The sequence below is a fragment of the Chiloscyllium punctatum genome, chromosome 24, assembly GCF_047496795.1.
Source record: "Chiloscyllium punctatum isolate Juve2018m chromosome 24, sChiPun1.3, whole genome shotgun sequence".
NCBI classification, from domain to species: Eukaryota; Metazoa; Chordata; class Chondrichthyes; order Orectolobiformes; family Hemiscylliidae; genus Chiloscyllium; species Chiloscyllium punctatum.
The window spans coordinates 74,387,301-74,414,630 of record NC_092762.1 but is presented as its reverse complement, the minus strand read 5'-3'; the positions used below and the strand labels follow the sequence as shown (position 1 = coordinate 74,414,630).

The 27,330-nt window shown below is 37.8% G+C and overlaps 1 protein-coding gene across 2 annotated transcripts in view; it reads left to right on the top strand.

Annotated features, from left to right (window-relative positions):
• bsg (basigin) overlaps nt 1-25,214 on the top strand; it is a 30,531-nt gene extending 5,317 nt beyond the window's left edge. Inside the window, exons 2-9 of one of the 2 annotated variants that reach the window (XM_072594191.1) lie at nt 4,555-4,902; nt 6,625-6,802; nt 8,615-8,703; nt 9,863-9,999; nt 15,770-16,043; nt 21,848-21,872; nt 21,967-22,050; nt 23,291-25,214. In XM_072594191.1, coding sequence (XP_072450292.1) covers nt 4,555-4,902; nt 6,625-6,802; nt 8,615-8,703; nt 9,863-9,999; nt 15,770-16,043; nt 21,848-21,872; nt 21,967-22,027 — 1,112 coding nt within the window. In that variant the 3' untranslated portion in view covers nt 22,028-22,050; nt 23,291-25,214. The remainder of the gene's footprint in view (nt 1-4,554; nt 4,903-6,624; nt 6,803-8,614; nt 8,704-9,862; nt 10,000-15,769; nt 16,044-21,847; nt 21,873-21,966; nt 22,051-23,290) is intronic. The other variant, XM_072594192.1, reaches the window with a different exon arrangement.
• Nucleotides 25,215-27,330: the final 2,116 nt, after the last annotated feature.

Genomic DNA, 27,330 nt, shown 5'->3' with positions numbered 1-27,330 from the left:
AGTGTATGGGTAGTTCTGTTATAATGCACGTTTCATTAACATAATTGACAAATTGGGGACACTGTTTAAAAAGTGTGAACTTTAAAACGTGCATTGGCTGTAATGTGATTACATTACCAACACTTTAAGCACTGTTTCTAAAACTGTTTTTCTATAATGTGGGTTGCACAAGAACGCACTCATCACGTTACTGAAGAACTACCTGTATTCAATTTGGCACTTGTATACACTGCCTTTGACGGTTCCCTCTATTGGAGTGTAAGTATTAGCAGATTACTTAGCAGTGCGAAGTGTCCACTCGAATTGATATTAACTTGCACTTTGAATAAATCTATGCTTTGGAATGTTAAAACATTTTTAAAATCCTACGTTTGAGAAATCTTATGGTAGAAATTCAGTTCTGTGCTGCTATGTGTGGAAGTAAATGATGGTACTAAAATAATACCAATAAAAGGAAAATTATAAGTGTCCAATGATTATCACCGTTTATCAGAGAATAATGGTGAGAGTAGCTGGCAAAATGTCCACACCCAAGTCTTCTATATTACTGAATTGAGAAAAAATAGGCAGAATTGAAACACCAGTTGGAGTGAAGTGTGAAAGCAGAGTTCAGAAAACGTATTGATAAACTCTTTCAAAGGAACTGAAACAGCTATTTGGTTGGAAGAATGATTCTTGCTACCACCTTGTGGTGAGAAATCAGTATTTCAGATTTCTAAGTATGTTAGTCACTCACTTAATCTGCTTTCTCCTCATCTTGTTAGGAGTCTCTTTAATCCTGTTCTTGATGGCACTAATTTTCTAAATGTCTTTTAGGATTTGTTACTACAGCAGCTACCTAATCTGAGTCAAATCAAATTCCACTGATATTGGAAATCTGAAATAAAAACAGAAAGTGCTGGAGAACCTCAGCACCATCTTTGGAGAGTGAGAGTTAACATCTCAAGTCCATTATGACTTCTTCAGAACCTAATCTTTTTGCTTTTTTGTCTTATTTACACTTTTCAATTGGAGCTGATTCCTTTTTCAAAAAGAAATTCTTTGTATTACAGTAATTTAACTGGAATTTATTACTGCTGCTTAAGGTCATAAGTATGTGTAGAAAGCATTTTTATATAGGTAGCCTGGAATGGAAATAAAACTTTACCACTGCCATTTTGTCTGAAATGTTGCATGGTAGTATTTTTAAAAGGCCTCTTTTTTGCTGAATGCTATACTTTCATAATACCATGTTATCTTCGATTAAATGTTGGAAAGCCATATACCCTGTACTTGGCAAAACCTTGCTAGCATTTTTTCCTAAAAAAACCAAATGATATGCTCAAGTTTCTGGAATCTGCATTTTTCTGTTTTTATATTTTATATATGGCAAATTCTGTATCTTTGAAATAAAATTTCCACCAGAACAAGGGGGTCATTCAGCCCCTTGAGCCTATTTTGCATTCCGTTCAGTGGCTGTACTTTAACTTCATTGGCTTATCACCATTTCATATCTCTAAAACTTTTACCTAATAATGCTTAAAGAATCATGCCATTTGGGCTCTTACACACATGCAGCCTTAAAGCTGAAAGTGCAATTCTCAATAGAAAGAAAAACGTTTCTAAAGTGAGTTTCGATTTTACATGAAGAATAAAATGCTTTTTATCCAAATAGTGAAAGATTGCAGCATTCTTGAGATGCAGAACTATGAGAATGTCCTTGTACATAAAATGCAAAATGTTAGAATACAGGAGCATTAGAAAAACTAATAGAATTTTATTAATTATTGTGAAGGTATATCTGGAGTACTGTGTACTTTATTGGTCTCATTATTTACAAAGGATATAAATGCGTTGGCAACAGTTAGAAAAGGTTCGCTAGACTAATACAGGAGATGAACACTTTTGCTTATGGGTATCTGTAGAAAAAGGAGTTGCTGTTAAAATATGAAGAGTTGCTCATTGAAGTCAGGGTTGAGTAGAATTCTGAGGGTCATGCCTTCGGAGCTCTCACTGAAAAGGCTGTAGAAGCAGAATCGTTTAAGGCACGTTATTGGTGAGCTCAAATGATAAATTTTCAAAGGTAGGCAGGAATGTGCATTCCTCAGATCAGTCATGATCTTAGTGGTGGAGCAGGGTCGAATGGCCTACTCCTAACTTGTACACGATGACTGTTTGTTCTGAATAACTGCTGAATTACATAACACTAACATAAAATCTGTTCTTTACTAACAATAAATGAAGATATGGCTCATGCCATATCCGTAACACAGATTTCATTGTTTCTCATTTCTGTTTTGTGCAATGGCTATGTGTAAAGATTGGAATAAAAATCTGCACTTTATGGATATTGTTTTGTTATTATACTGATTCAGAGATTCTAGGCAGCATGTCATTTATTATTTAGAATATTGATACTGCCCCAAATAGTTCAATATTTTGGTTTTGTCAAAACTTTTAAACGTCGTCTTCTCTGGAGTTAATGGAGTTTTGGCTTCATTGGATGCCCTTGAGGTTTGTTTATGTAAAGGGCCCAAGGTGACTCTGAACAAAACAATAGCTGGTTGGCCAACAAGCCTTTCTAATTTGTGAACAGAGACAGTTGAGGCTTAAGAGTTAAGTGTGTGTGTTTATTACTAATATTAGAGATTTTTCTCCAGCAAGCGTATTCCAACACATCAAAGTCAACCGTCTTTAGATAGAAGTATAAATATTTAAAATATTTGGTGCCATCCTATGAGTGCAGTGCAGGCCATCTTTCTGTCACTTTTAAGGTCAAAATATTCGGCCTTTTCTTACTTGCATTCATTTTGTTTCACTTGTACGATCTAGGTTCGCTAGTTTACCATGCCTTTTACGACCACATAATCATACAGTACAGAAGACACTCTTTGGCCATTGAGTCTGTACCTTTTTCTGCCTTCCCACTTACAGACCGATATTCATTGATAAAGTGGAGAGGTTGCACATTTGAGGAGGATTGGTTTCCCCCAGTCCTGAATGCTCTTGAAAAGTTTTTTTTTTCTCTCTGCACCCTTACAAGGATAGACATTTGTAGGGACTTCATTTAGTTTATTTTTCACCAAATGGTCTGAAACTTTAACCTTTTGCTCCTGTGACAATATTTTGTTCTCCTTCTTCTTTGGCTCCAGTAACTTGCCCACATTGTATCAACCACTATGTATATTTTAGTAGCATTCATTTCTCCAACTGCTTATAGATAGTTCCACCAGTTTGTTAGTTAGGACTTGTTCACTCGCTAAATTACTTGCTCACTGTACCAGTAGATCACTGCCTATGTTTTCTTTTTTTGTGTTTTTCCAATGCATTTCTTCTCTGATCACATCTCTGCACTCTTGATTTTGTGACATAGAAACTCTCTAGCCCTTAATGTCCTTGTGACAAATGACATTACATTTCATGAGGCATTCTAAAAAGTTACTGAACTGGAGTTGAGTTCCCTTTAAATGTTTGCACATAGGGTAAGAAAATCAATCTCCGGTTCTGTAATCTCCTGAAACAATAATTCATCAATAAATGAACCACTTCCTAAATCTATATATGCAGTGTGTTTAAAACATAGATTTTACAAAAGCTCATTCATATTTCACAAATTTCAGTAACTAAACTTCATCTGCAAAGAAGTTTGGGACATTCCAAAGGCATGAAGGTGCTACATAAATATAATTTCGTTCCTCTCGCTTGTTAAAGGCAAACAAAACTAAGAAAATTTAAGAACTGAAAAGTAATTTTATGCAGAGTTAACGTTTCTTATGTTACACAATATATTTTGTGCTGTCATCATGTACATAGTCTGATGTCTGGTGTATTAATGTGCTTTTTAGACTTTACTGCTCCTTTTACTTGACTACCTGCTTTACCCCCCCCCCCCCTTAAAGTAAATAATCTTGAGAAAGAATATCACCAAGCAGATTATTTAATTCTGTGTTTAACCTAAATTAACTAAAATATAGTGAACTCTTTTAACTTGTGCAGTGTTGAAGTGGTTATTCATTGTTTCAACAACTTTTGGTATTTTTAACTTGCGCAATTATCTGTGAAATTTTTGTTGGATGTGCACTGAAATTCCATTGCAGACAGCTTTATTACTGATCTTTCTCTTCCAAGATTTGAATCAATTAATTGACTGTCAGATAAGTGTGTGTTGAAATGTTTCAAAATCCTGCCTTTAAATACATTGCATAAACAAGTGAATAGTGCACACTGTGAATATGGCCGATGCTGATGGCTAACATATCTTGACACGAGAGTTGCAGTGGCATAACATTACTAGCTGATGGTGTGTTTTAATTATGAAATTTAGAGGCAAACTCATTTTTAATCAATCAATATATAAGTTTATCACAAATCTCTGAAATAGGTGGGACTTGAACCTTGGGCACTATCAACGTGCCAAGAGCACCTGTATGCTTGTTTGGAGAAGTGGAGTAATGCTTTATGAGAACATTTTTAGTATATTCCTTTAATATTATTGTGTATGTGCATTAACATAAATGTATGCAGCTTAAATGTATTCAACTTTTTCTTTTATTGCAAATGGCCTTTTTATTGCAGCTGGCTTTACAAAGTCACCTCTGTCTGAAGTAAAGCTAATGGAAGAGGATGTAGAATTGAACTGTGAGGTAATTGGGAAGCCCACACCTGAAATTCAGTGGTGGGCCACAGAGGGAAATGATTCAGAGGTAATGTCACAGCTCTACGATGGTGCATGGCAACGGCGAGTCAAAGTCAACTCCAGCTATAACATTGATGCCAAGAGCTCTATCAAGATAATGAATCTAAGTATCGAGGACACTGGCATATATGAATGCAGAGCCAGTAATGATCCCTACCGTAATGATTTGCAAAAGAGTCCAAAGGTCAAGTGGATACGGTCCCAGGCGACATTAATAGTCATTGAACGTGAGTGGTGATTGCCAAGTTGAGGCAGACATGTGTACCAGTAGCTTTGTCCCAAGAGCCTGGTATGCATATTGGTGTCCCTTTTGCCATCCTTTCAAGAAAAGCTCCTGGCACGTGCACCGCTGTCCTGTGATCAAAGCCTTACCAACCCTTCTCCACCTTGGCAGTTACCTGTTTTTATCCAGTGACTTGGTGCAAGGTTGTGAGATTGTTTCACAGCATTTGAATATTGAAAAAAAAGATTTAATTTATTTTGACTCCCACAAGAAGAACTCTTGAATCAATAGATTTCTAGCTGTCTAATGAAACTGATCAGGCACAATATTTGGAGAGCTGGTGGAAACTGCACATTTTTATTGCTTAAAAGAAAAATCAAACACATTTTAAACTTGTTTACCCCTCCAAAGCATTATGGACCAAATTTTGGAATAAGAAAGATTTTGCTTACCATTTATTTTTTTAAAAAATTCTTTTATAATGTTGCAATCTCACACTTTGTTACTGGACTTTGCACTTTTACCTTCAAAGTTAGAAGATGGCACCTGAAAACTTTAGGAAGGCGTGGATTATTCGGTGGTGTCTTAATGGCTACATTGTGATTGTCATTTTGATATCTGTACTGGTTGCCATGTTCTCTCCATCCATACTCTGACTTTGAGTGCTTAGAATTCTCCTTAATCTTCTCCTTGCCATGTCCTGTGCTGTAGTGCCCTTGCATTTTGCTAGTTTGTTACAGTAGCTAAAATACTACAGTGCAAACCTATTAAGTGTGGGAAAATGAGAATAAACAGGAACCTCAGTCCCTGATCAGACTTCTTGGTTGTAACGTTTTCTTTCGTGCCAATGAATGAACTGGTTATTGTGTACCCTTATTTACGAACAGCAACCAGTCTCTCTAAGATGATGTTGCTGGCATATTACCAATGGGTTTATACAGTGTTGAGGATACGTGACTTTCTTTTTAGATTTTACAGAATGGTCTCTGTTTCAACACTTTTATTCAATTTTGTATCTTTTTGTGCAGAGATCAAACTAGCAGATAGCTCAAGTATCCTATCTGATTTGTGTAGGCTGACATTTGTGACAACAAAACAGTAGTTTGGTTACTATAATGGAGGTATTTTCCTAATCAATCTGTTCAGATGTAATTTCACATCTGGAGAGGGTGGGACTTGAACCTGCACCTCATTTTTCTAGAAACCAGATCATCGAGATTTATTTACATGTGATTTGACTCATCAACTTAGTTGATTATCAACATTCTGGGTAGGTCATGTACTTTTGTGGTCAGTGGAAAAAGTATTTTTGACCGTTCTTTATAGAGGGTTTGCATTTTGCTGCTGTAAAGAGCTTTCGTAGTTTACTTTCCTCCTTTGAAACCAATTTGTGCAAATGTCTCAACAAAGCAATTATACTTTTTGTAATACTACTAAAAACTGTCCAATAATATTTCAGTTCACAGTGCAAGCTTTCACTTGACTATTGTTTTGAGTTGAAAGCCATATATTGAATTGAAAATGGTTTCTGCATGTTTATAGTTCATGCTTTTAAATAGTAAAATTGTTAATTGAATTATTTGTGGCTTATTGTTGTTAGTGCTTTGTGTGGATCATTCGTTTTGTTTTAATAAATACATGCATATTGAATGAAGTATGAAAGCTTGATTACTTTTTGTGGCAATCTTAGTCTCAAGCTGAACAACTCGTTCTTTCTTGCAACCAGACCCAATAATTCTTGTGGATCCTCCTTTCTTGGAGTTGGGGGAATCTTTATCAGAAACAATACTTCGCTGCAACCTGACAAATCCACCCTCTGTTATTGAGGGGCATGTGTGGAAAAAGGATGGCATGAATATCTCAGACACCAGTAACAGTGGGAATTCAACAATTATGGAATACACGTACGTATCAGTGCTTTTACTGTCACTACCTCCTGAATAATTCTATTTTTAAGAGAAAAAACACGTCAATAACTTGTGTCAGAATTACCACTTAGGATGCTTTTCTTACATTGCCCCATTGTTGTAATGCTTTGTTGTTACTGTTTTTCTTAACCTATCCTCTCCTCTCCTTTCTCTTTGTCCTCACCCCAGGAGGGATTTTTGTCCATGAGCAAAGTCCTGTTTCATATTAGTATGTGGCATAGGTATTGGACCTTTCAGTACAAATTGCTCTTATATTTACTGTCACAACGTCTTTCATTCAAGTTTGAATTCTAGGAATTTGAGTATTTAAACTTTGCATTAAAAAGTTTCCTGAATTTTTTTTTCTCTCTTTCAAACCTTTTGTGCCACTCATCCAAGATATTTACATACTATTTATGAATATACAGAGTTTTGGAAAAATGTTGCGGTGATTCTTTCTTTATTTGGTAATTTGTTGAGGTATCTGTTGCGACATTGTTTTGCAGTTGCTCCAATTTTTAATTAATATTTATCTATGCCTTTGCATAAAAGCTAGTTTGCACTTGGATTTTATGCTGTTGGTGGCACTAGTTCATCAGATTTTTTTCTCCCACCTCAGCCATTTGCTTTTTGTCTTAGACTGTCTATTTTAACTTTTCCTGCATGCACCTTTTATTTTCTCTTTGCCGTCTCTTATCTAGTTAAGAAATATATTCTATAATCCTGTCACCCATTTCTGCTGTGTCTAATTTCCTGTTTTTGTACATGAAGGCTTGGGTTCAGTTGGTTACGTCAAGCCTGAGAGAGAGCATTGTAGGGTGGGATGCAGAGCAGGCTACTTCTAAGTTTGCTTTTAGTGACAAGATGACATAATTCAAAGTATGCGAAGAGATACACATGGATGGTGATATCTGTATTAATTATGTTTATGTCCTGTCCTTGGGAAATGTCACCAGTAAGTGAACCCTGTGTATGCTTTCCATCAAATATGGACACTGAAACCTCTAGATTATCACCTACTGCCCCATTCCCTCAGCTGATAAAGCCCGATTCCACCATGTTGCAAATCACTTGGAGGAAGCACTAAGGGTGGCAAAAGTACAGTATGTACGTTTGGGTAGGAAGCTTAAATGATCATTACCAAGAATGGTTCGTTATCACAACTTTTGCCAAAATAGCTACTAGACTGAGTTTGCAACAAGTGGTGAGGTAACCAATGATGGAAAAGTCCAGTTGACCTAGTTCTCACCAATCTGTTTTGGGATACCAAACTTTCAGCTCTTGAGATGCCAAATGTGTTTAATAAATAAAACAGCAGAAGTCAGTGGGTCAAATCGATTAAAAAGTTTTGTACAGTTTACACACAGGATCCATAAGAACCTGAATATATAACTGAAATGTTGAGTTAAAAATTGATTTAAAATTATTTTTTCTTAGTGGTTTAAATTATAAGTGCATTATATGTGGTTACTTTGACAATGTCTTAGAGCATGTAACATAATTAGAATCAAAATAAGAAGCATTTAATTTTCTGTTTCTGGTGTACATGGCCTTTAGGAAGTAGTCACATGTCATATAGGCTTCATTAGTTATGTCGAGCATGCAGCCACATTTTAACGTTCATCAGCCTCCTTCAGTATTAAGAGCCAGTTTATGATTTTTATTTTAGAAAATGCTTACGTGGTAAATTTTGGGTTCTTTAATTGAATAAATATTTTTCACCCAGAAAATCTCTTATTGTTCATAACAGAATCTTGTGTGTTTAATTAGAATATTTTCCTTTTGACTACATTCACTTTTATTCTTTAGACTGACTGGTGTTGATGCAAAACATTCAGGAGAGTACAGCTGCCATTACTTCACTACACCTCTTGTCAACCATAGCATCTATGTGAAAGGTAAAGAAGTTTACATGCATATTCCTTGATGAAAGTGTGAACAAGCTGAATAAAAGTATAGATTGGAGTCCTGTCCAGTTTCTGTGATAGATGTGCATGTAATTACAAAAGAATTGTTGAAAAAATCAGATGAATTTTCCCATATTCCGGCTACGCCACTTTTGGGAAGTTTGTTGCAAGGTTTCTCTCCATGACCCTTGGCTACTTACACGGTTCCCTGCTGCTCACCTACACACCCCACCTCTATGACTCTGCTGTGACATAATCTTGTGCTCACCAGTGCTGGGACCTTGTAGCACTCATGCTTTGGGCATCATATCTACCACTCTGGCTATACACAGTTTCAAATGCTGCTAGCCTGGTCTAAAATAACCATCCAGCATTGTCCTTGCTCCACAAGACTCTGCAGAAATTCTGAAGGTTAATGGCCTGTGCTCCACAACTGTAAGTCCCACTATTTCTGTTATCTCATACTTATTCTAACACTGCCATTGCATCTGACTCCCATGGTTCATGGCCTATCTTCACACAATAGTTATTGTCCACTCTTTCCCCTGAACTAACTTCTTCTGAGTGTCCAACTCACTCACTTTGAATGCCTTTTATTACCTTTCTTGACCGAGTGGACCAGCCCCCTCACTGATCATCGCGTCCCTTGACTGGACTAAAGACTAATCTTTAGATTTTGGACATGACCATTTGGTTGAACCATATGCAATGAGTTGCATATGTTGTAAGTGTGATACAGTGCTGTACACCAACATTTCCACCCTCTAGATCAGAACTGGCAAAGATGACTGGCTACTTGGCTTTCTGGTGCTAAAAGGCAAGGCAGAGATTCCGAGAACGTTCAAATGAGTACTATGAAATCAAGCTAAGTGCTCTAAAATACACACTGATCTGATGTATGAGATGGGTGCCTGTCCTTGAACACAGCCGTCCAGCAGCACATTGAAATGTAAGGTTTTCATTGAGCTGCAAACTTCAGTATTGAACTGCTGAAATGTGTTCTAAATTAGTCCATGATGTGCCGTGATGAAATGGTGAGGTCGGTGCTTTGCTGGATAGAGGGTGAAGGCAGTTGATGCAAACTCCAGCAGAAATGGAGAGTGCTGATTGGGCTCGTTTTGAAAATGTGCAAATTTTTTTTTTAACCTAGCTGCACCTGGTGTAAGCAGTGACAAGAAATCTGAACATGGGAACGAAGGTGATGTTGGTGTACTCACGTGCAAAAGCAGCGGGTATCCACCAGTTGAGAACTGGTTGTGGTCTCGAAAGACTGATGACGGTGATGAGGTAACCAAGGACATTATTAACTAACTGTTCATGACTGTCTTAAGATATTTCTATACTTTGAGTACACCTATTCAGTACTACTCCTTTACCGTTAGCATTTTTAATTTTGCTGTGAAATGCAGCATCAACATATTTAATCAACTATTAAAATATTTAAATTCCTCCCATTGAGATAAGCATGATTGAAGTGCAGCCATTGCAAAAGTTTGTTGAGTTCTAGTGATTCAGCTTTTGTATCACAGTTCACAATTTTGCTCATATTTATACAATTAGATTCATGAGCACATTGTACGCTTTTCTAATATAATCGAGATCATCTGTGGCTAACAACTACTTAAAATATCATTTTAAGCATATAGGTAAAGGAAATGTATATAATATATATTTTAAACCCAATAGTCTTTTACTGAACATCAGTCTGAATTGCTCATCAAAGCCTGGAATGAGGGAGCTGTTGGAGTACTGTTGTTACATTGAACAGCATTATGTAATTTTGGACTTGGTTTGGCGTCATATCTGGTGTTGGAGGTTAGTCATCCCAGCTTCAGGACATTTCTGCAAAAATTCATCAGTAATATTCTAGGTCCAACCATCTTCAGCAGCTTCATGAATACTTCCCTCCATCATTAGATCAGAAGTTGGGATAATTTACTGATGACTAGAAAACATTTCAGCACCATTTGCGATGACTTAGATCCTGAAGCAATCTACGTCCAAATGCAGCAAAGCCTGGACAGTATCTAGCTTGGGCTGATAAGTGGCAAGTAACATTTGTACCACATTAATGTTAGACAATGACCATCTCCACTAAGGGACAACTAACCACTGCCTCTTGACATTGTAAGTTTCCATCGCTGAATACTCTACTGTCAACCTGTAGAGGGTTAACTTGACCAGACACTTGACAGAAGTAGCCATGTAAATACAGTGGCTACAAGAGCAGGTCAAAAAGTAGGAATACTGCAACAAGGAACTGAACACCAGATTCCTCAAAAAGCTTGTCAGCATCTACAAAGCACAAGTCAGTGTGATGGAATACAGAGATATTCAGCATGGAAACAGACCCTTTGGTCCAACCCGACAATGCCGACCAAATATTGCAACCCAATCTAGTCCCACCTGCCAGTATCTGGCCCATTGCACCAGAATTGCACGTAATGTTCCAACAGTGGCCTAACCAATGTCCTGTACAGCTGCAACGTGACCTCCCAACTCCTATACTCTATACTCTGACCAATAAAAGAATGCATACCAAACACCACCTTCACTATCCTATCTACCTGCGACTCCACTTTCAAGGAGCTATGAACCTGCACTAAGGTCTATTTGTTCAGCAACACTTCCTAGGACCTTAACATTAAGTCCTGCTAAGATTTGCTTTCCCAAAATGCAGCACCTCGCATTTATTTGAATCAAACTCCATCTGCCACTTCTCAGCCCATCCTGTTGTAATCTGAGGTAACCCTCTTCACTGTCCACTACACCTCCAATTTTGGTGTTATCTGCTTTTGCTTGCATCCAAATCATTTATGTAAATGACAAAAAGTAGATCCTTGTGACACTCCACTGGTCACAGGTCTCCAGTCTGAAAAACAACCCTCCCCCACCACCCTCTGTCTTCTACCTTTGAACCAGTTCTGTATCCAAATGGCTAGCTCTCCCTGTATTCCATGAGATCTAACCTTGCTAATCAGTCTCCCATGGGGAACCTTGTCGAATGCCTTACTGAAGTCCATATAGGTCACGTCTACCGCTTTGCCCTCATTATTCATCTTAGTTCCTCAAAAAACTCAATCAAGTTTGTAAGACGTGATTTCCCATGCACAAAGCCATGTTGACTATCCCTAATCAGTCCTTGCCTTTCCAAATATATGTACATCCTGTCCCTCAGGATTCGCTCCAACAACTTGCCCACCAGTCACGTCAGGCTCACTGGTCTATAGTTCCCTGGCTTGTCCTTACCACCCATCTTAAGCAGTGGCATCACATTAGCCAACCTCCTGTCTTCTGGCACCTTATCTGTGACTATCGATGATACAAATATCTCAATAAGAGGCCCAGCAATCCCTTCTCTAGCTTCCCACAGAGTTCTCAGGTACACCTGATCAGGTGTTGGGGATTTATCCACCTTTACCTGTTTCAAGACACACAGCACTTCCTCCTCTGTAATATGGGCATTTTGCAAGATGTCACCATCTAATTCCATGCAGTCTATATCTTCCATATCCTTTTCCACAGTAAATACAGATGCAAAATACTCATTTAGTGTCTTCCCCCATTTTCTGCGGCTCCACACAAAGGCTGCCTTGCTGATCTTTGAGGGGCCCTATTCTCTCCCTAGTTACCCCTTACTTGCCTGGATATGTGCAGCTCCAACAACACCTGAAGCTTAACACTTACGGGTGAATTTAGACTGCTTGATTTGACTCCACATCCACCAACAATGTTCAATTGGAGCAGTGTATACTATCTACACAATGCATTGCAGAAATTCAAGTTTTCTTAGTCAGCACCTGCAAAACAATGGCCATCTAGAAGGAAAAGAATTGCAGATACATTTGCAAGTTCTCCCCCAAGTTGTTCTCCATCCTGACTTGGAAGCGTATTCCCATTTCTTCAATTTTGTTGGGTTAAATGTCTGGAATTCCTTCCCTTCAGTATTGGTGGTCTCACTGCCGCACAGGGACTGCAGCAGTTCAAGGCAGCTGCTTACCACCACCTTCAAGGGTAACTAGGGACAGGCAAGAAATGTGGCCCATCCAGTGATGCCCACTTCCCCTCATGAATAAAAAGTATCAATGTTAAAAATGTCTCAAATCATGAAACCAGATAGATAACTGGTATTGACTAAGAATTAGTGGCTCATTGGTTAACTCTATTGCCTCTCAGTACCAGAGACCCTGGTTCAGTTCCAGCATTGGGTGACTTTGTTTGTGCTGGGTTTCTGCTGGGTGCTCTGGTTTCCTCCCACAACCCAAAGTTGTGCAGATTAGGGGGATTGGCAGTGCTAAATTCTCCATAGTGTCCAAGTATGTACAGGCTAGATGGATTAGCCATTGGAAATGTAGGTGGGGGTGGGGGAGTGAGGAGGTGTGGATGGGACGCTCTTCAGAGAGCCATTGGGCCAAATGGCCTGCTCCCACACTGTCGGGATTCTATGGAAGACAAAATGGCAAATTCAGCCTTGCCAACACTTGAGAATTCTCCTCATTGATGTCTGGGAGCTAATTCCGAAATTGGGAGATGTATATAACAGCTGGTCAAAATGCAATCATCTTTCTGTGGTATGACATGTACCACTAACAGGAAAGGTTCAGCAGAGATGGCAGCAAAGTGATAAATAGTCAGGAGGGAGTTGTCCAGGAAGTCCTGAATGTTCACTTGACACCTTGTGAAAACCCAGCCTTGCATCGGGCCTATTTGTCCACATAGAGGAAGCACTGAGGGTGACAAGGGAACAGAATGTACCTTGGTTAGGTGACCAGTCAGTCACTAAAAGTAGCTCGGCAGCCTCACCACTGACCAAAGTGGTCAAGTCCTAAAGGACATAGCCACTACCATAAGACATAGCAGACATTAGGCCATTTTGTCCATTGAGCTTGGTCAGCCATTCAATCATGGCTGATTTATAAGTTTCTCATCCTCTTTCTCCCCAGCACCTTTGATCCTCTTGGTGCTCAAGAACCTATCTATCTCAGTCTTAAATATACTCAGCTGAGCTGGCCTCCACAACCTTCTGTGGTAGTGAATTCCATAGATTCACCACTCTCTGGCTGAAGAAGATTCTCCTTATCTCCATTCTAAAAGCGTTCGAGTAACAGGAAGACCTATCCCCTCTGGTCCTGGTCTATCCTACGAATAGAATCATCTTCCCAACAGCTACTCTGTCCAGGCCATTTCAGTATTCTGTATGTTTCAATTCGATTTCCCCCCCCCCCCGCCCAATATCCTTCTAAACTCCATCGTTAAACCCAGAGTCCTCGAATGTTCCTCATATGTTAAACTTTTCTTTCTTCTGAACCTCTGAACGTGCTTTGGAGCCAGTACATCCTTCCAGAGATATGGGGCCCAAAACTGTGCACACTACTCCAAATGTGGCCTGACTAGAGCCTTCTACAGCCTCAGAGAGGTACATTTCTGCTTTTATATTCAAGTCCTCTCAAAATCTTGGTTCAATGGAGAATGCAGAAGGACATTCTAAAAATGACACATCCACTTATTGAAGCTTGAAAAAAAAATTGGTGGGCCAAGCAGTATAAGAAGTGACTGATAACTAAGTCTAAGTTATTCTACCACCAAGAGATCTAATCTAAGCTCTGAAGTCCTGACACATTCTATCGTGAATGGTGGTGGGATATTAAACAACTGACTGGAGAACAGGACTCCACAAATATCCCCATACTCATTGGAGATGTCCAGCCATCAGTGGAAAAGAGAAGGCTCTGAAGCATTTGCAAAAACCTTCAACCTATGTCTGCCTCATCTGTGATATTGGGCATGTCTGGAGGCTAGTCTTCAGCAAATTCTATTCATTCCACATATCCTGAAACAGCTGGAGGTTCTATGGCTATGGGCCTAACAAATTTGGGCAGTGGTGCTGAGGACATGCACTCCAGAGCCTGCTGTTCCTCTAGCCAACTATTTTAATACAGCTACAACATTGACATCTGCACAACAATGTGGAATGTTGACAAGTAATTTCCACAGATCACGATAACTCCAACTCTGCTAGTTTCCGTCCAGTCAACCTATCTCTATCATCAGAAAAGTGATAGATGGTATTATGAAGTGCTAACAAGCAGCAATTACTTTTGCAGTGATCTGCTCGTTATTGCTCAGTTTGGGTTCCACCAAATCTCTTAGCTCCTGACTACACTACAGCCTTGGTTCAAATGTGGACATAAAAGTTGCATTCCAGAGGAGGTGGATCACAAAGGGCCTGAACAAAACCCTAGAGCCTGTGGCATTTAGCAGTGGTGAGGGTGAAAAGATGGTCATATCTAGCTAAAATAAAGATGATTGTGGTCATTGGAGATATATATTCCCAGCTATATAAGACTTTCTGCAGGTGTTCATCAGGGTAGTGTCCTCAATCTAGCCATATTCAGCTGCTACATTAGTGACCTTCCCTTTCATTGTAAGGTGAGAAAGGAGGATGTTCCCAGCTTGACACCATCCAGGAGAGAGCCCATTTATCGAACACTTGTCCACAAATGTTCACTCCCTCCACTGAATATCAGCAGTGTATCATCTGCAAAATGCACTGTGAAATTCACCAAGACTTATTCTTCAGAAGGGGCTGTCTAATGCCACCAGCAATAAGGGCAAGAATGGCAGATATATGGAAACCCCACCAGTTGTAAGTTCACTGTAAGCCACTCGCCATCCTGATTTGGGAATAATTTGTATCTTTCTTCACTTTTTTTTTGTTGTGAAGAACCTATAGCTCCCTCCAAATAGCATTGTGGGTCTACTTTCGCCAAATGGACAGCAACAGTTCAGGGAGCAAGGTCACCACCACTTTCATGAGGGCAACAACAATTGGATAATAAATGCTGGCCCAACTGTGGTACTCACATCCAGTGATTGAATAAAAAAAAAATCACTTAAAAAGCAGGCATCCACCATTTGAAACCATGATATATTTGAAAACCTGATGTGTCTTAATATATATGGAAGTGTTTTATTAGCATTGAGAATATTGTGAATATTTGAGTACTGCTTGCGATTTGAAATTAATGTTTTAAAGGGATGTTTGTTTTCAATGTAGGTAATTATGAATACAACATCAAAATTTGAAATCAAGAATACAGCACATGAGACACAGTTGCGCATCCGTTCTCTGACTATTGAGGAAGACCAAGGATATTATGTTTGTAATGCAACCAATGAGATTGGCACCCGAGCGGTAACCATTCACCTTCGAGTTCGTGGCCGTTTAGCTGCACTCTGGCCCTTTTTGGGAATCGTTGCAGAGGTGATTGTGCTTGTTGCAATTATCTTCATTTATGAGAAAAGGAGAAAGCCTGATGAAATTTCAGATGGTAAGTTAACAACAGACCTTTTGATCACTTTTGATATACATGAGCTTCTGCTCTCTCGAAATTTAGAACTTAATCCTTACCAGAGTCAAGATTATAGCTGTATTTGTCATTTCTACCATATATAAGTGATACAGTAAAAACACAGCAGTGTTCTTCCAGGACCAAGGTGCTACATGTAAAACAAATTACACGAGAGTACAGTCATACACAGGCAGCATAAAGTGTATAAGAAAAGTGCAACACAAGGCAGCACAATAACTTCTGACACAAAACAATAGGCACAGTGGTAGACAACTTACAATTTAATAATGAATGATCTTTAATAAACCATTGTTTTAACAGCAATTCGAAAAGTTGTGCAAAGAATTGCAAATGGGATAGAATGTGACCATACAGTGTTAAGGAGTCTGATGGCTTGGGGGAAGAAACTGGTGCACAGTTAACTAAAAGTGCATTTGATTTCATTTATGAATGGAGTTTCTCAAAATGCTAGCTAGTACTGAAGATATGCACTGAAGTTCTGTTTCATTCTTGTTGGCTTTCATGCCACTGAATAATGCTAGAAATTATATAACACCAGGAACATGCTGGGAATGAACCTATGATGCCTTGACCATTAAGGAGGAGAACATTTGAGTGCGCAAAAAATTGTTACAACTGCAATCTCCTTCCTTCTGTTTTGCTGCTCAGTCACTTGGTTTTTGAAATACCATGTTTTGCTTGTAACAGCACAACTTATGGTAGGGTAAGTAGCAAGCAAGATGAAACATCCTGCAGTAGTCTCAATCCTGGTTGACTAAAATTTGGACATTTCTATAAATTGCTATACATTGTCAGTTTTAATTGTTGTTAATTCAAAATGACTTAGCAGAATAATTTGGCTAGATGGTATATTGGCAGCATGTTAGGTTAGTTATTGGATTGTGACATGTTGGTCATTTTCTCTGCTTTGGCTCAAATTACCCTTCGTACCACCTAGAAATGTATTCACTTGATTTCATGTCTCCTATTTACTGAAGTAAGGTTCCAATTTCTTCTTCCCTGAAAAATCGCAAGATACAAATTCTGGCAAGGACATGATTCTAAGATTTTTAGAAATAGTCTGATTTGTTTCTTAATTGTAACACTTGGACTGCTTGTGAGAGGAATCTGTCTCATATTTATTGTTCACACATTTGACTTGTCTTTGGTCTTCAACGTTTTATGGTATTGTAGAGATCAGGGTCAGACTCAGGCTAGCTAGACATTACATGAAAATGGGAGCATTAAAAGAATCCTCAGGTAGAATTGCTCCACAGCTGTCAGAATTACAGTAACTTCTCTATCTTCTTTCTTTGTCAGAGTCCTAGAACGTAATTAGATTTTTATTTTTCATTGAAGCTGAAACAGCATGTACACGTTCCTTTTTGACTTGGAACAGTCCATTCATTTTACAAGATGTGTAATTGGAAAATTCATTGGAGAGCCTGGGAGATGTAAGGGCAGGTGACCGTAAATGTGATCAGTGGAGTTGGTTTTAAGGAGCATCATAAAGGTTGAGGAGAATGACACACTTCAGGATATGAATTGCAGGAGAATTTAGTTAGAAGTGGAAGTGCTGTTATGAAATTGTCATAGAGCTCCCCTTTAACCCAGTATTCTAGGTATTCTTTTCATTATGCTGACAAGGTTTTGACATTGCTACATAACTAAGGTACATGTAAGCTTCCAAAAGTAATTATCAAATTTAATGTTGTTGCCCTTTGATTCTGTTTTAATTTTCAGTGAATTATAGATGGAAAATGTGTATTTGTCATTTTATTATGTGTACGAGCTGGTCACTTAATTTGACCAAAATGTTAATTTCTGTTCAGTGGGATCTGATTTGACTAGAAATGCACATCTGACTGGTTGGTATTTAAAGGTAAAATAAAAGTTAATGGTTTGTATGAAACCTTTCATCAGCGTAGGATGTATAAAGTACAGATTCTTTAAGAAAAGAAAATTGATCGAATAAGATTGAAAGTTCCAACATATTTTATTCTGATTGTACAACAAGTGAGAGAGATCTTATTCATTTTGCAGGACATCATTTTACAACACCATGTCATCCTCCAATGTGTTTATTATTCGTGCATTGGTCTTCAATTGGACTAGCTAGTTAGCCACTAAGTAGGTAATGTAATGGCATGGACTTGGGCATATACCACAGATGAGAAGTGAATTGAAATCTGGTTTCCGATAAATTGACCATGCCTAGCTTGTCTCTCCCCTTACACAATATCTAACCTTATAGTAAATGCATTGTAAATACACAATGAAATAACTGTTTGAAAAGTAGTGCAGTACATTGATACAATGAGTCCAGTGTTATTTTTTTCTATTGTTGAATGTCTGAAAGTTTAGATTTGCAATTTTAGTAAGGGTTTGTGCACTTTTCAATTACTCGAACTGAATATAGTCTTCGCTGTAGCTACAAGGATGGTTTGAGGCCCATGCCAACTGCTGGGATAACAATTGAACTGTTTTTATTTAAACTATTATATTTTTTGCTGACAATATTGAGACTGGGTCATGAAGGCTGCAGTGGGAGAAGTCACGATGGTGGGGTGATGTTTGAGTCAGCCAACTAATAGATTAGCTTGAGAAACAAACACAGGAGAAGCACACTTCCACCTGACCTGCAAAAGTTGCTGAAGAAACATTGACCTATGCCGTGCAGCAATCCTCGCATCCCTTTAATTTCCCAATTTCTTCAAGTCTTAGGAAACACTTCCCACATCCATTAAATCAAAATAATTGTCAAAACATAATTCTAATGATCTGCACATTTTTTATTTCAGTGAAGAGACATTTTGGTTGAAATAATCTGCATGGTTTGCTTTGATTAAGGTTCATTTGATTCAAAATACAGTACAGAGAACTTCTGAAGGAATACAGAACTGCAGATGCTTGAAATCTGAAGCAAAACAGAAATTGCTAGGGGTCCTCAGCAGGTTTGGTAGCATCTGTGGTCAGAAAGGTATTAATGTTTCCAGTCCAGCAAGCATTCTTTTCAGAAAAGGAGGGCCACTGGACTTGAAACATTAACTGTTTTCTCTCTGCAAGTGCTGCCAATCTGCTAAGTTTCTTCACTTTCTGTTTATGTACTTCTGAAATATTTATTATATAATGTATAGAACTAAATGTTTGCAGCTCAACAAGTAGAGGCACTAGAATTTGCTTACCTCTGTGGTTCTGCTATTTTATGACACGTGAGTCGAGAATGAAATTGACCTTCACCAAAAGAGAGAAACTGCATCATAGCGCATCAGTAGTCAATTTACCCAGGCTTCTTTTCATTTTCATAGCACTGTTTTGTTTCCATCAAATTGCAGTAGAAATTAAAATTGGACATAATGTAAAATAGATTGGTTGTTGGTTATAAACCTGCTTTGTGTTACTGTTTATGACAAATTTCAACCCTAAGCTATTTGGTTAAGAGAGTATGGCAATTGAAACAGTGGAGCACTGACATTTTAAAGCTTCTGTTCACTTGCTGTTAGTTAAGTACAAGGTCTCTCTCTAAGCAGTTGAAGCAAAATGCTATTCCTTGATGAAAAATCTTTTCTCTCTCATGTGCTGCTGGTTCATATCCTGTGGTAAGTGGAATAAAATGCATGTCAGTCTGAAGTGACATACTGTATTACCTGAGTCGCTGAGAATTCAGGTTCCTGACGTCACTGCACTGTTGTGCTTTTGATATGTTTAGCATTAAGTTACTGTAAATCGAACAAATTGCTGGTTCAACATGGCCTTTAGCTGTCACTTCAGAATGCTGTAAAGCCACATATCATGCTTAACTATGTTTGCTTCTCAGCAAGTCATTCTAAAATTGAAGAATGATCGATTGTGAATGGGTAATATAGAATATAACAAGTATCCAAAGTCATAACATCGGGCATAAGGATACTTGTAAATGTCCTTGCATCCTATACTATTTTATTTATAATCAAAATAGAACCAAATACTGCATGTCATGTAGGTTTTTTGATTGGCACATTCCATTAGTCATAGAGCACTGCACCATGACCTACTGATGGCAAATGTTTACTATTTTATGAACTTCATGGTAAAGTCCTCTGAGGGCTTCAATTTTGTAAACCAAATGTCACAAATTATAATATTACTGCAGTGATTACTACTCCCCTTGCTAACATAAATAACTGCATATAACATAAGTATGAAGAAAATGTTGTGGTAAGATCAGGAGAAAATTTGTTTGGATGGGAGAATAGAAGACATAATTTTTCACCAGTACCTTCGTTCCCACAGGAATATGGGAATGATGGATTCATAGAATGATACAAGATAGAATGAGTCCAGTCAGTCTGTTATTCCTTTTTGTGTTCTTTGGTAAAGCTATCCAATCAATCACACTTTCTGCACTTTCCACATAGCTTTTTAAATACTGCAAAAATTATACCTCCCCTTTCCCTCGCCCTATCCCAATCTACCTGTTTGATAAAGTAAGTTTCATACTTGGTAGTTACTCTGCATATAAATTATTTTAGCCAAAGCATGTCCCTTTCTGAATTAAAATTATTCTATAGCTAGGAAAACATCTAAGGCTAAGCCTACAGCATACAAAGTTAAAAATCTCCTCATAACACCAGGTTATAGTCCAACAGGTTTAATTGGAAGCATACTAGCTTTTGGAGCGCAGCTCCGAAAGCTAATGTACTTCCAATTAAACCTGTTGGGCTATAACCTGGTGTTGTGATTTTTAACTTTGTATGCCCCAGTCCAACACTGGCATCTCCAAATCATAACCCTATGGCAATGCATTTATTTAGTTGTGTTTTTATATGCAACTATAATCAGCTTTTGTCAGTACAGTTTTTCGATTTACAGTACTGCTAAAATGGAAGCAAACAGGATTAGGCAAAAGGTGCATTCACATAATCACAGAATGTCTCCAAATCATTATCATTGGAAATTGGTTTAAAAAATAACTAAGTCAACATTGTAATTCAAACAAAAAGTGCATTTGTGGATATTCTGACAGGGCTTTTGGAGACTTCCAAGACCTTGAGCCTAAACTTGTACCTCATTTAGGATGAGCACTGCTAAACAGCTTGCCAACAACAGAAGGCTGCTGCTGATTCGCAGCCGTACTCTGGTGCTAATTTTAGAGTTCTGCCTATTTTAGTGCTGGTTTTAGGTGTAAGAAAATGCTGCTTTTTTTGCTTACAGGTTTAAGGTAGTAGGTTTGAAAACCACAAATCACAGCTGCAATGGCAAGGCATATTCCAATGGGAAATCATCTGTTTTTAGGGAATATATCCCTTACAGCAATAAACATGTTTGACACCTGAAGGTAGCTTCTCAAATGGTGCATTATGAAATTAAGGTGCAGTGTTGTCGTTTGGTTTGCTGAGGACCTTGAGAAAGCAATGAAAAATCCCTGCAATTGCTAGGGAACCTAGCAAAGCAAATGCTAAACGCTGGTTTCAATGCTATCTCAACAGGTGATATGCCACGATACAGTGACGTTGGCCTCTTTCTGGAATTGTTCTGTCTTTCAGTGTTAGTGGTTTATTCTGTAGCTTCAATACCAAGAACTGCTGATAAGTCTGTCACATTATGGTGTTGAGGTACCTTTGTCTAGGGTCTAAAATCCAACACTCTTGACCAGAGTAACATTTGTTACAAAGCTGAACAAAAATTTCATATTAAGAAATTGAATGACCAAATAAAATGTTAACTGTGAATTCATTAAAGACGTTCATATATCCTTACTAACACTTGTTTATTTTTTGTTTGCATGCTGATTTGATAACCAGATGACGAACAAGGATCTGCACCCTTGTAAGTTTGTCCAAATAATTTCATACTTAAAAATCTGTTTTTACATTAGCTATTGCAAATAGCTTATAACTGAATTTTATTCTTTCACCTGTAGGAAAAGTAATGCATCCATGAATCATAAGGATAAAAATATCAGACAGCGAAACTCCAACTGAATTGGTTTCATCCTTCAGGAAAGGTCAGGAGAGACTTTCATTAAATAGTTAAGTCTTTGCTGATTCATGTGAACTGTTCCCTGTTTCACCAAGTTCCTGATGCTGAATCATTCACCTTTATTTGCGTGGCGATAATTATTTTTAGATACCTTCATAAAAAGTCACTCCACAATGCAGCCTGCATTTTTCTTTTGTTTTAGCCATTTTTGTCAATTGCATATGGAGCATAACAAGACAGATTGGCGCCTACTGACCTAAAACCTAGCGTGTGTAAAATGTTTTATGAATACTAAACCAACTGAATACTAGCGTATAATGTTTTTAAAATGGATAAGTCTTGTATTTACATAGTGCCTTACGTGCCCACAGAATGTCCCAAAGTGCCTTGCAGGCACCAGTTTTAAGAAAAAAATGGCAGTCAGTAATGTCATTATGACCAGATAATTTACTTTGAATTTGATTGAGGGACAAACGTGAGTCAGCACAAGGATTATGGTACTATCCTGATAAGTGTGTTTAGGGAAGTGTTTCATGATCTGTATAGAGGACTTCATGTTGTCTGTGATATTTTGTTAAAGGTTTCTTGTTACTGTTTCCATTCACTGCATTGATTAAAATTCTCATGGACCGTAATTGGCTCAAGCTTAAGAGCAGTAGTCCACATTCAAGTCACACCTGCCATGGAGATGTCAGAATCTATTCTAACTGGTTGATAAATAATAATTAAATGTAGGGTGATTTTGCTTAATTAGTTCTTGATGCTATGAAAGATCAGTGGTATAACAACTGTTTCAATGATTTTGTACCTTATGTAATACAGCTGAGTTTATGCTTATTGCTATTACACCAAAAGCAGTTGGGCACCGAGATTCTTTTGGTTGTGTTCCATTGGCAAAAACTGTGTAGGTTAGTTGCTCAGAAAATGAGAATTTTAAGTGGGAAAAGAGTAATGTCATGAATATTTTATATAGGTATACCATTCCAGTGAAATATTATGCCATCATAAAGGTGGGTGGCAACTTATTTAATCTTTTTCTTGAAGTGAATGGCAGTTTAATACAGAAATACAAGAACGTAAAATGATTCACACCAGCCTCAAATTTGACCATTAGTGGTGAGGTGTGGCCTAACCTGGGTATTTCTAGGATTTTGACTTATTGCTGTTTTTACCTCAGATTTTCATCATCTTTGGTGTTCTGTTAATAATTATAGCCATTTATTCAAATAACTAAGGAATTGAAATTTTCTTTTTTGTTTTCCTAGGGAGAAGCCTATGCAACTTTAAGCAAGACTACAGAATGGACAGGTTTTGTAGATGTCACAGAGAATGTCATCTTCAACACGATTAAAAGTATTGATCTATTCAGATCCTAAAGTATTTGGATCTCTACAGAAAATTAAATTTTAAACAATTTAACTGCTAGTACCTTTCACCCACTGTATGATGCCATTGGCACTAGCAGTCAATTGGTTAAAGGGACAGTATATCATATTCTAGGCCTATTTCACCTGTATAAACTGGACTAAAATGCTCCTGGTACAAATTTGCTTTTCCTTAGACAGAAATTTGTGTTCTGTTACATGTAAATGATAATTAATATTCAGTTCTATCAATTGCAAATTGTCATAATTAATTTGATACAGTTGGAATTTGTGAATGCAAATGTTTCACCTTCCAACTTTTTAAATGTAGTCCAATAGGTGTGCTGTCTCAGTTCTGCATGCTTAGAGTGAAAATTGGCTTCTGCAGTTCACAGTATGGTGCTGTTCTAATGTATTCAGGTTGTTCCTGTTATTATAGTAGTACTTTACTCAGAAAATGTTGTTTTGATATTTTAAATTCAGTGCTTGCAGGAGTCTTCCATTAACCAAGTTTATCATCGTGAATAGAGACTTTTTAAAATGACAGAATAATACTGTAGTCCCCACCTTCATATTTACAGGTAACTGAAACTAAGATGGAGCATTTTATTTCTCCTGTCTGGAAAGTGGATGGTATGGAAATTAAAATCAAAGTGAATAAACATAATAGTTTTTAAGCTTCCTGTTATTGGTTTTATTGTAGGTCTGAGGAGGTTACCAGAATCAGGCAAATATTTTATGTTTAAATCAAGGCCCTATTGTGTAACTAGAGCTCACATACCACAAACATTGCTCAGTAATACAACATACAGAAATTGCAAGCCCTGAAAAGTTGCTACAAGTATAATTTTGTAGGACCAGAACATGCAAGATTGTTCCCAGGCTCCATAATGCTTCTACTTTGGACTTGAACCACCAAAGTTTGCCTTGTCTGAATCCAGCAATCTATTTGGAAACACCCATTTTGGAGCGAGTGTGTTGCTGGTTTAATTTAACTTGAGTCTGCAAATTCTGCTGACTGTCTTCCACTTAATGATAAACATCCCAAGAGACTCACTTTGTAGCACTGGTTTCCTGTTGAGACATTTAAGTGATGGCGGGGTTTAAAATGTACTAGAGTTATCACTTGCGACTCCTTTTCATCATTGAACTTAGTGTTTGTCATCTCCCACACCTCAGTATTGTTGGTATGAATATGTATAGTATGTTACTTTTCGAGTAAGCTAGTTTCTTGTTTTATGGATTGCAATTCCCAATAGACTGCAGCTAGTATATTTATAGTACAGTTTTGCTACTGTCCAGTTAGTGGTAATATTGATGGAGCTTGATTTTGCCAATGTTTTGTTGTCCAGGAAAGAAAAGGCCCAATTAATATGGTCACTTTGTTGTTTTGTGACTTTCACCTTTTTAACCTTCAAAATATGCCCCTCTGAAGGATCAACTTTGATCGAAGTTTGAAATCATTCTGCTCGAGTCACACTTGTTCCATAATTAATATCTTTAAAAATGATAGGCACAGTATGATTATTGAGAGTTATTCTTTTATTGGAATCCTTGAGTGACAAATCCTTAGAAATGTATTTGGTTTGGATTGTACCATTTTTGTATAGATGGGGGGCTAGTTTATGGTGTTTGGCCATTACACTCTACTAATGTTTGGTCATGTTATATGTAATGCACTAACTTTTGTGCTAAATCTGTACTGCTAAAATATAATAATTCTTTAAAAATGAAACTTGATAAACTTTTTCATGTTGCCACACCGCCTCAGCAGTATGTGTTACCATTGTCAGAATTCCCATCAATAAAAATTCCTTTGATTTTATCAACTGAATCTGCAAAACTGTTTGTTTTACTATTTCTTGAACATCCTTTTTCCCCCCAATTCAGATGAAGGGATAAAAATGCTTTTAATGTGAAATTTGAAATCTGATTACAAAACTATAACTATAGGACCTGAACAACTCAGCAGGTTGACCACACTTTTTGGAGGTTGAATTTGAAATGTCTGTCCTTCACTGGCTACATGGACATGAGTCACAATGCTATGTTGATTAAGTAACTGTTTTATAGATCATGGACCTTGCTTAAATGATTGCTGAGTTCACTGCAGGCTACAGAAACTGAAGCTCTGTTTAAGTCTTCTGATCTGTATACTCGATAGTCATATTTCATAAATGACTGGAAGAAATTTCATGTTCAAAACTATCTAGCTTGATCAATCCCATTGCTTTCTTCAGATTTCAAAGGCTGTCTGCGAGAGTACTTCTGGAGATGTGTGTTAACTCTTGTGTGTGGTCAATTAATTTTAAGACCTGTTACAAATTTGCCAGTAGCATTACTTTCTTCTTCATAAAACCTGTACTTTAATCAAAATATCACACCATAGTTTACAAGTGATACACAAGGTTAAATGCTCCATCATGGGTGTGTTGTTGCTGCCTGTTGATTGCATTTGTGATCAATGAGTTACAAAAATCTACAAAGAGAATGTTAAAATATGCTTACTATTCTATTAACGTGTCCAATATATGACCTCCAAGGTTTTTGTTGGCACCAAACAACTATTTAAATGGATGTATTTAGATTTAAATCCCTGCATGGGAAAAATAGCATGCAGCATTGGCATCCCCAAGAAGTGTCTAAGATATTACCTAACACAGCAATTCCAAACTTGGAAATTGTGTCTGATTGTGGAGCTGATGTTGATTGGCTGCAATTGATAATAGGCAAGCACAATGGGCAGATATGGCTGATGAAATTAAATTCAAGAAAGTGCAACTTGATGCATTTATGCTGAATGGATAGAGAGAGACCGATAAACCTCAGAGACGTATAACACGGAAACAGACTCTTGGGTCCAACTCCTCCATCCCAATCAGATATCCCAAACTAATACAGTCCCATTTGCCAGCACTTGGTCCATATCTCTCTAATCTCATCTAGATGCCTTTAAACATTGTTATTGTACCAGCTTCAACTATTTTCTCTGGCAGCTCATTCTATACAGTCACCAGCCTCTGTGTGAAAAAGTTGCCCCTTAGGTCTCTTATAAATTTTCCCCCCCTCACCCTAAACCTATCCATGCCCTCATCATATTATAAACTTCTATAAGGTCACCCCTCAGCCCTGTGGTGCTCCAGAGAAAATAGTTCCAGCCTATTCAGCCTCTCCCTTTAGATCAAACTCTTCAAACCTGGCCACATCCTAAAATCTCTTCTGAACCATTTCAAGTTTCACAACATCCTTCTAATAGAAAGGAGACCAGAAGTGCGCACAATATTCCAAAAGTGATCTAACCAATGTCCTGTACACCGCAACATGACCTCCCAACTCCCAGCAGTCAATGCTCTGACCAGTAAAGGAAAGCATACCAAATGCCTCCTTCACTATCCTATCTACCTGGAACACCACTTTTAAGGAACTATGAATCTGCACTCCAAGGTCTCTTTGTTCAGCAACACTGCCCAGGACCTTATCATTAAGTGTAGAAGTCTTGCCCTGATTTGCCTTTCCAAAATGCAACACCTCATTTATCTAAATTAAACTCCCATCTGCCATTGCCCATCTAATGGCACATATCCAGAGATCTTTGGAAGTGAAAGGGCATTTAATGAGAAATCAGCAAAACATAGGATTTTGTGCTTAATTTTAAAAAGTGGTATTGAATAGAAAAGTAGGGGATTTATTCTGAAATTATAGCACTTTGCTTAGACCATAGCTGGAGTACTGTATTCCGTTCTGGAAAGGGATACACAATTTTAAGGTTTTGGTGAGAGTTCCAATGATAATGTGAAGGAGAGCTCCTTTACTTAACAAGCAATAATGACTTGGAACTCTGTTTAGGAGGGTGTTAGAAGCAGAGAAGGAGCATTATTTTGGAACGAAATTAGATTGGCATATGAGGGAAGTAAGGGTTGTTGGGCCTGAAACAAGAACTC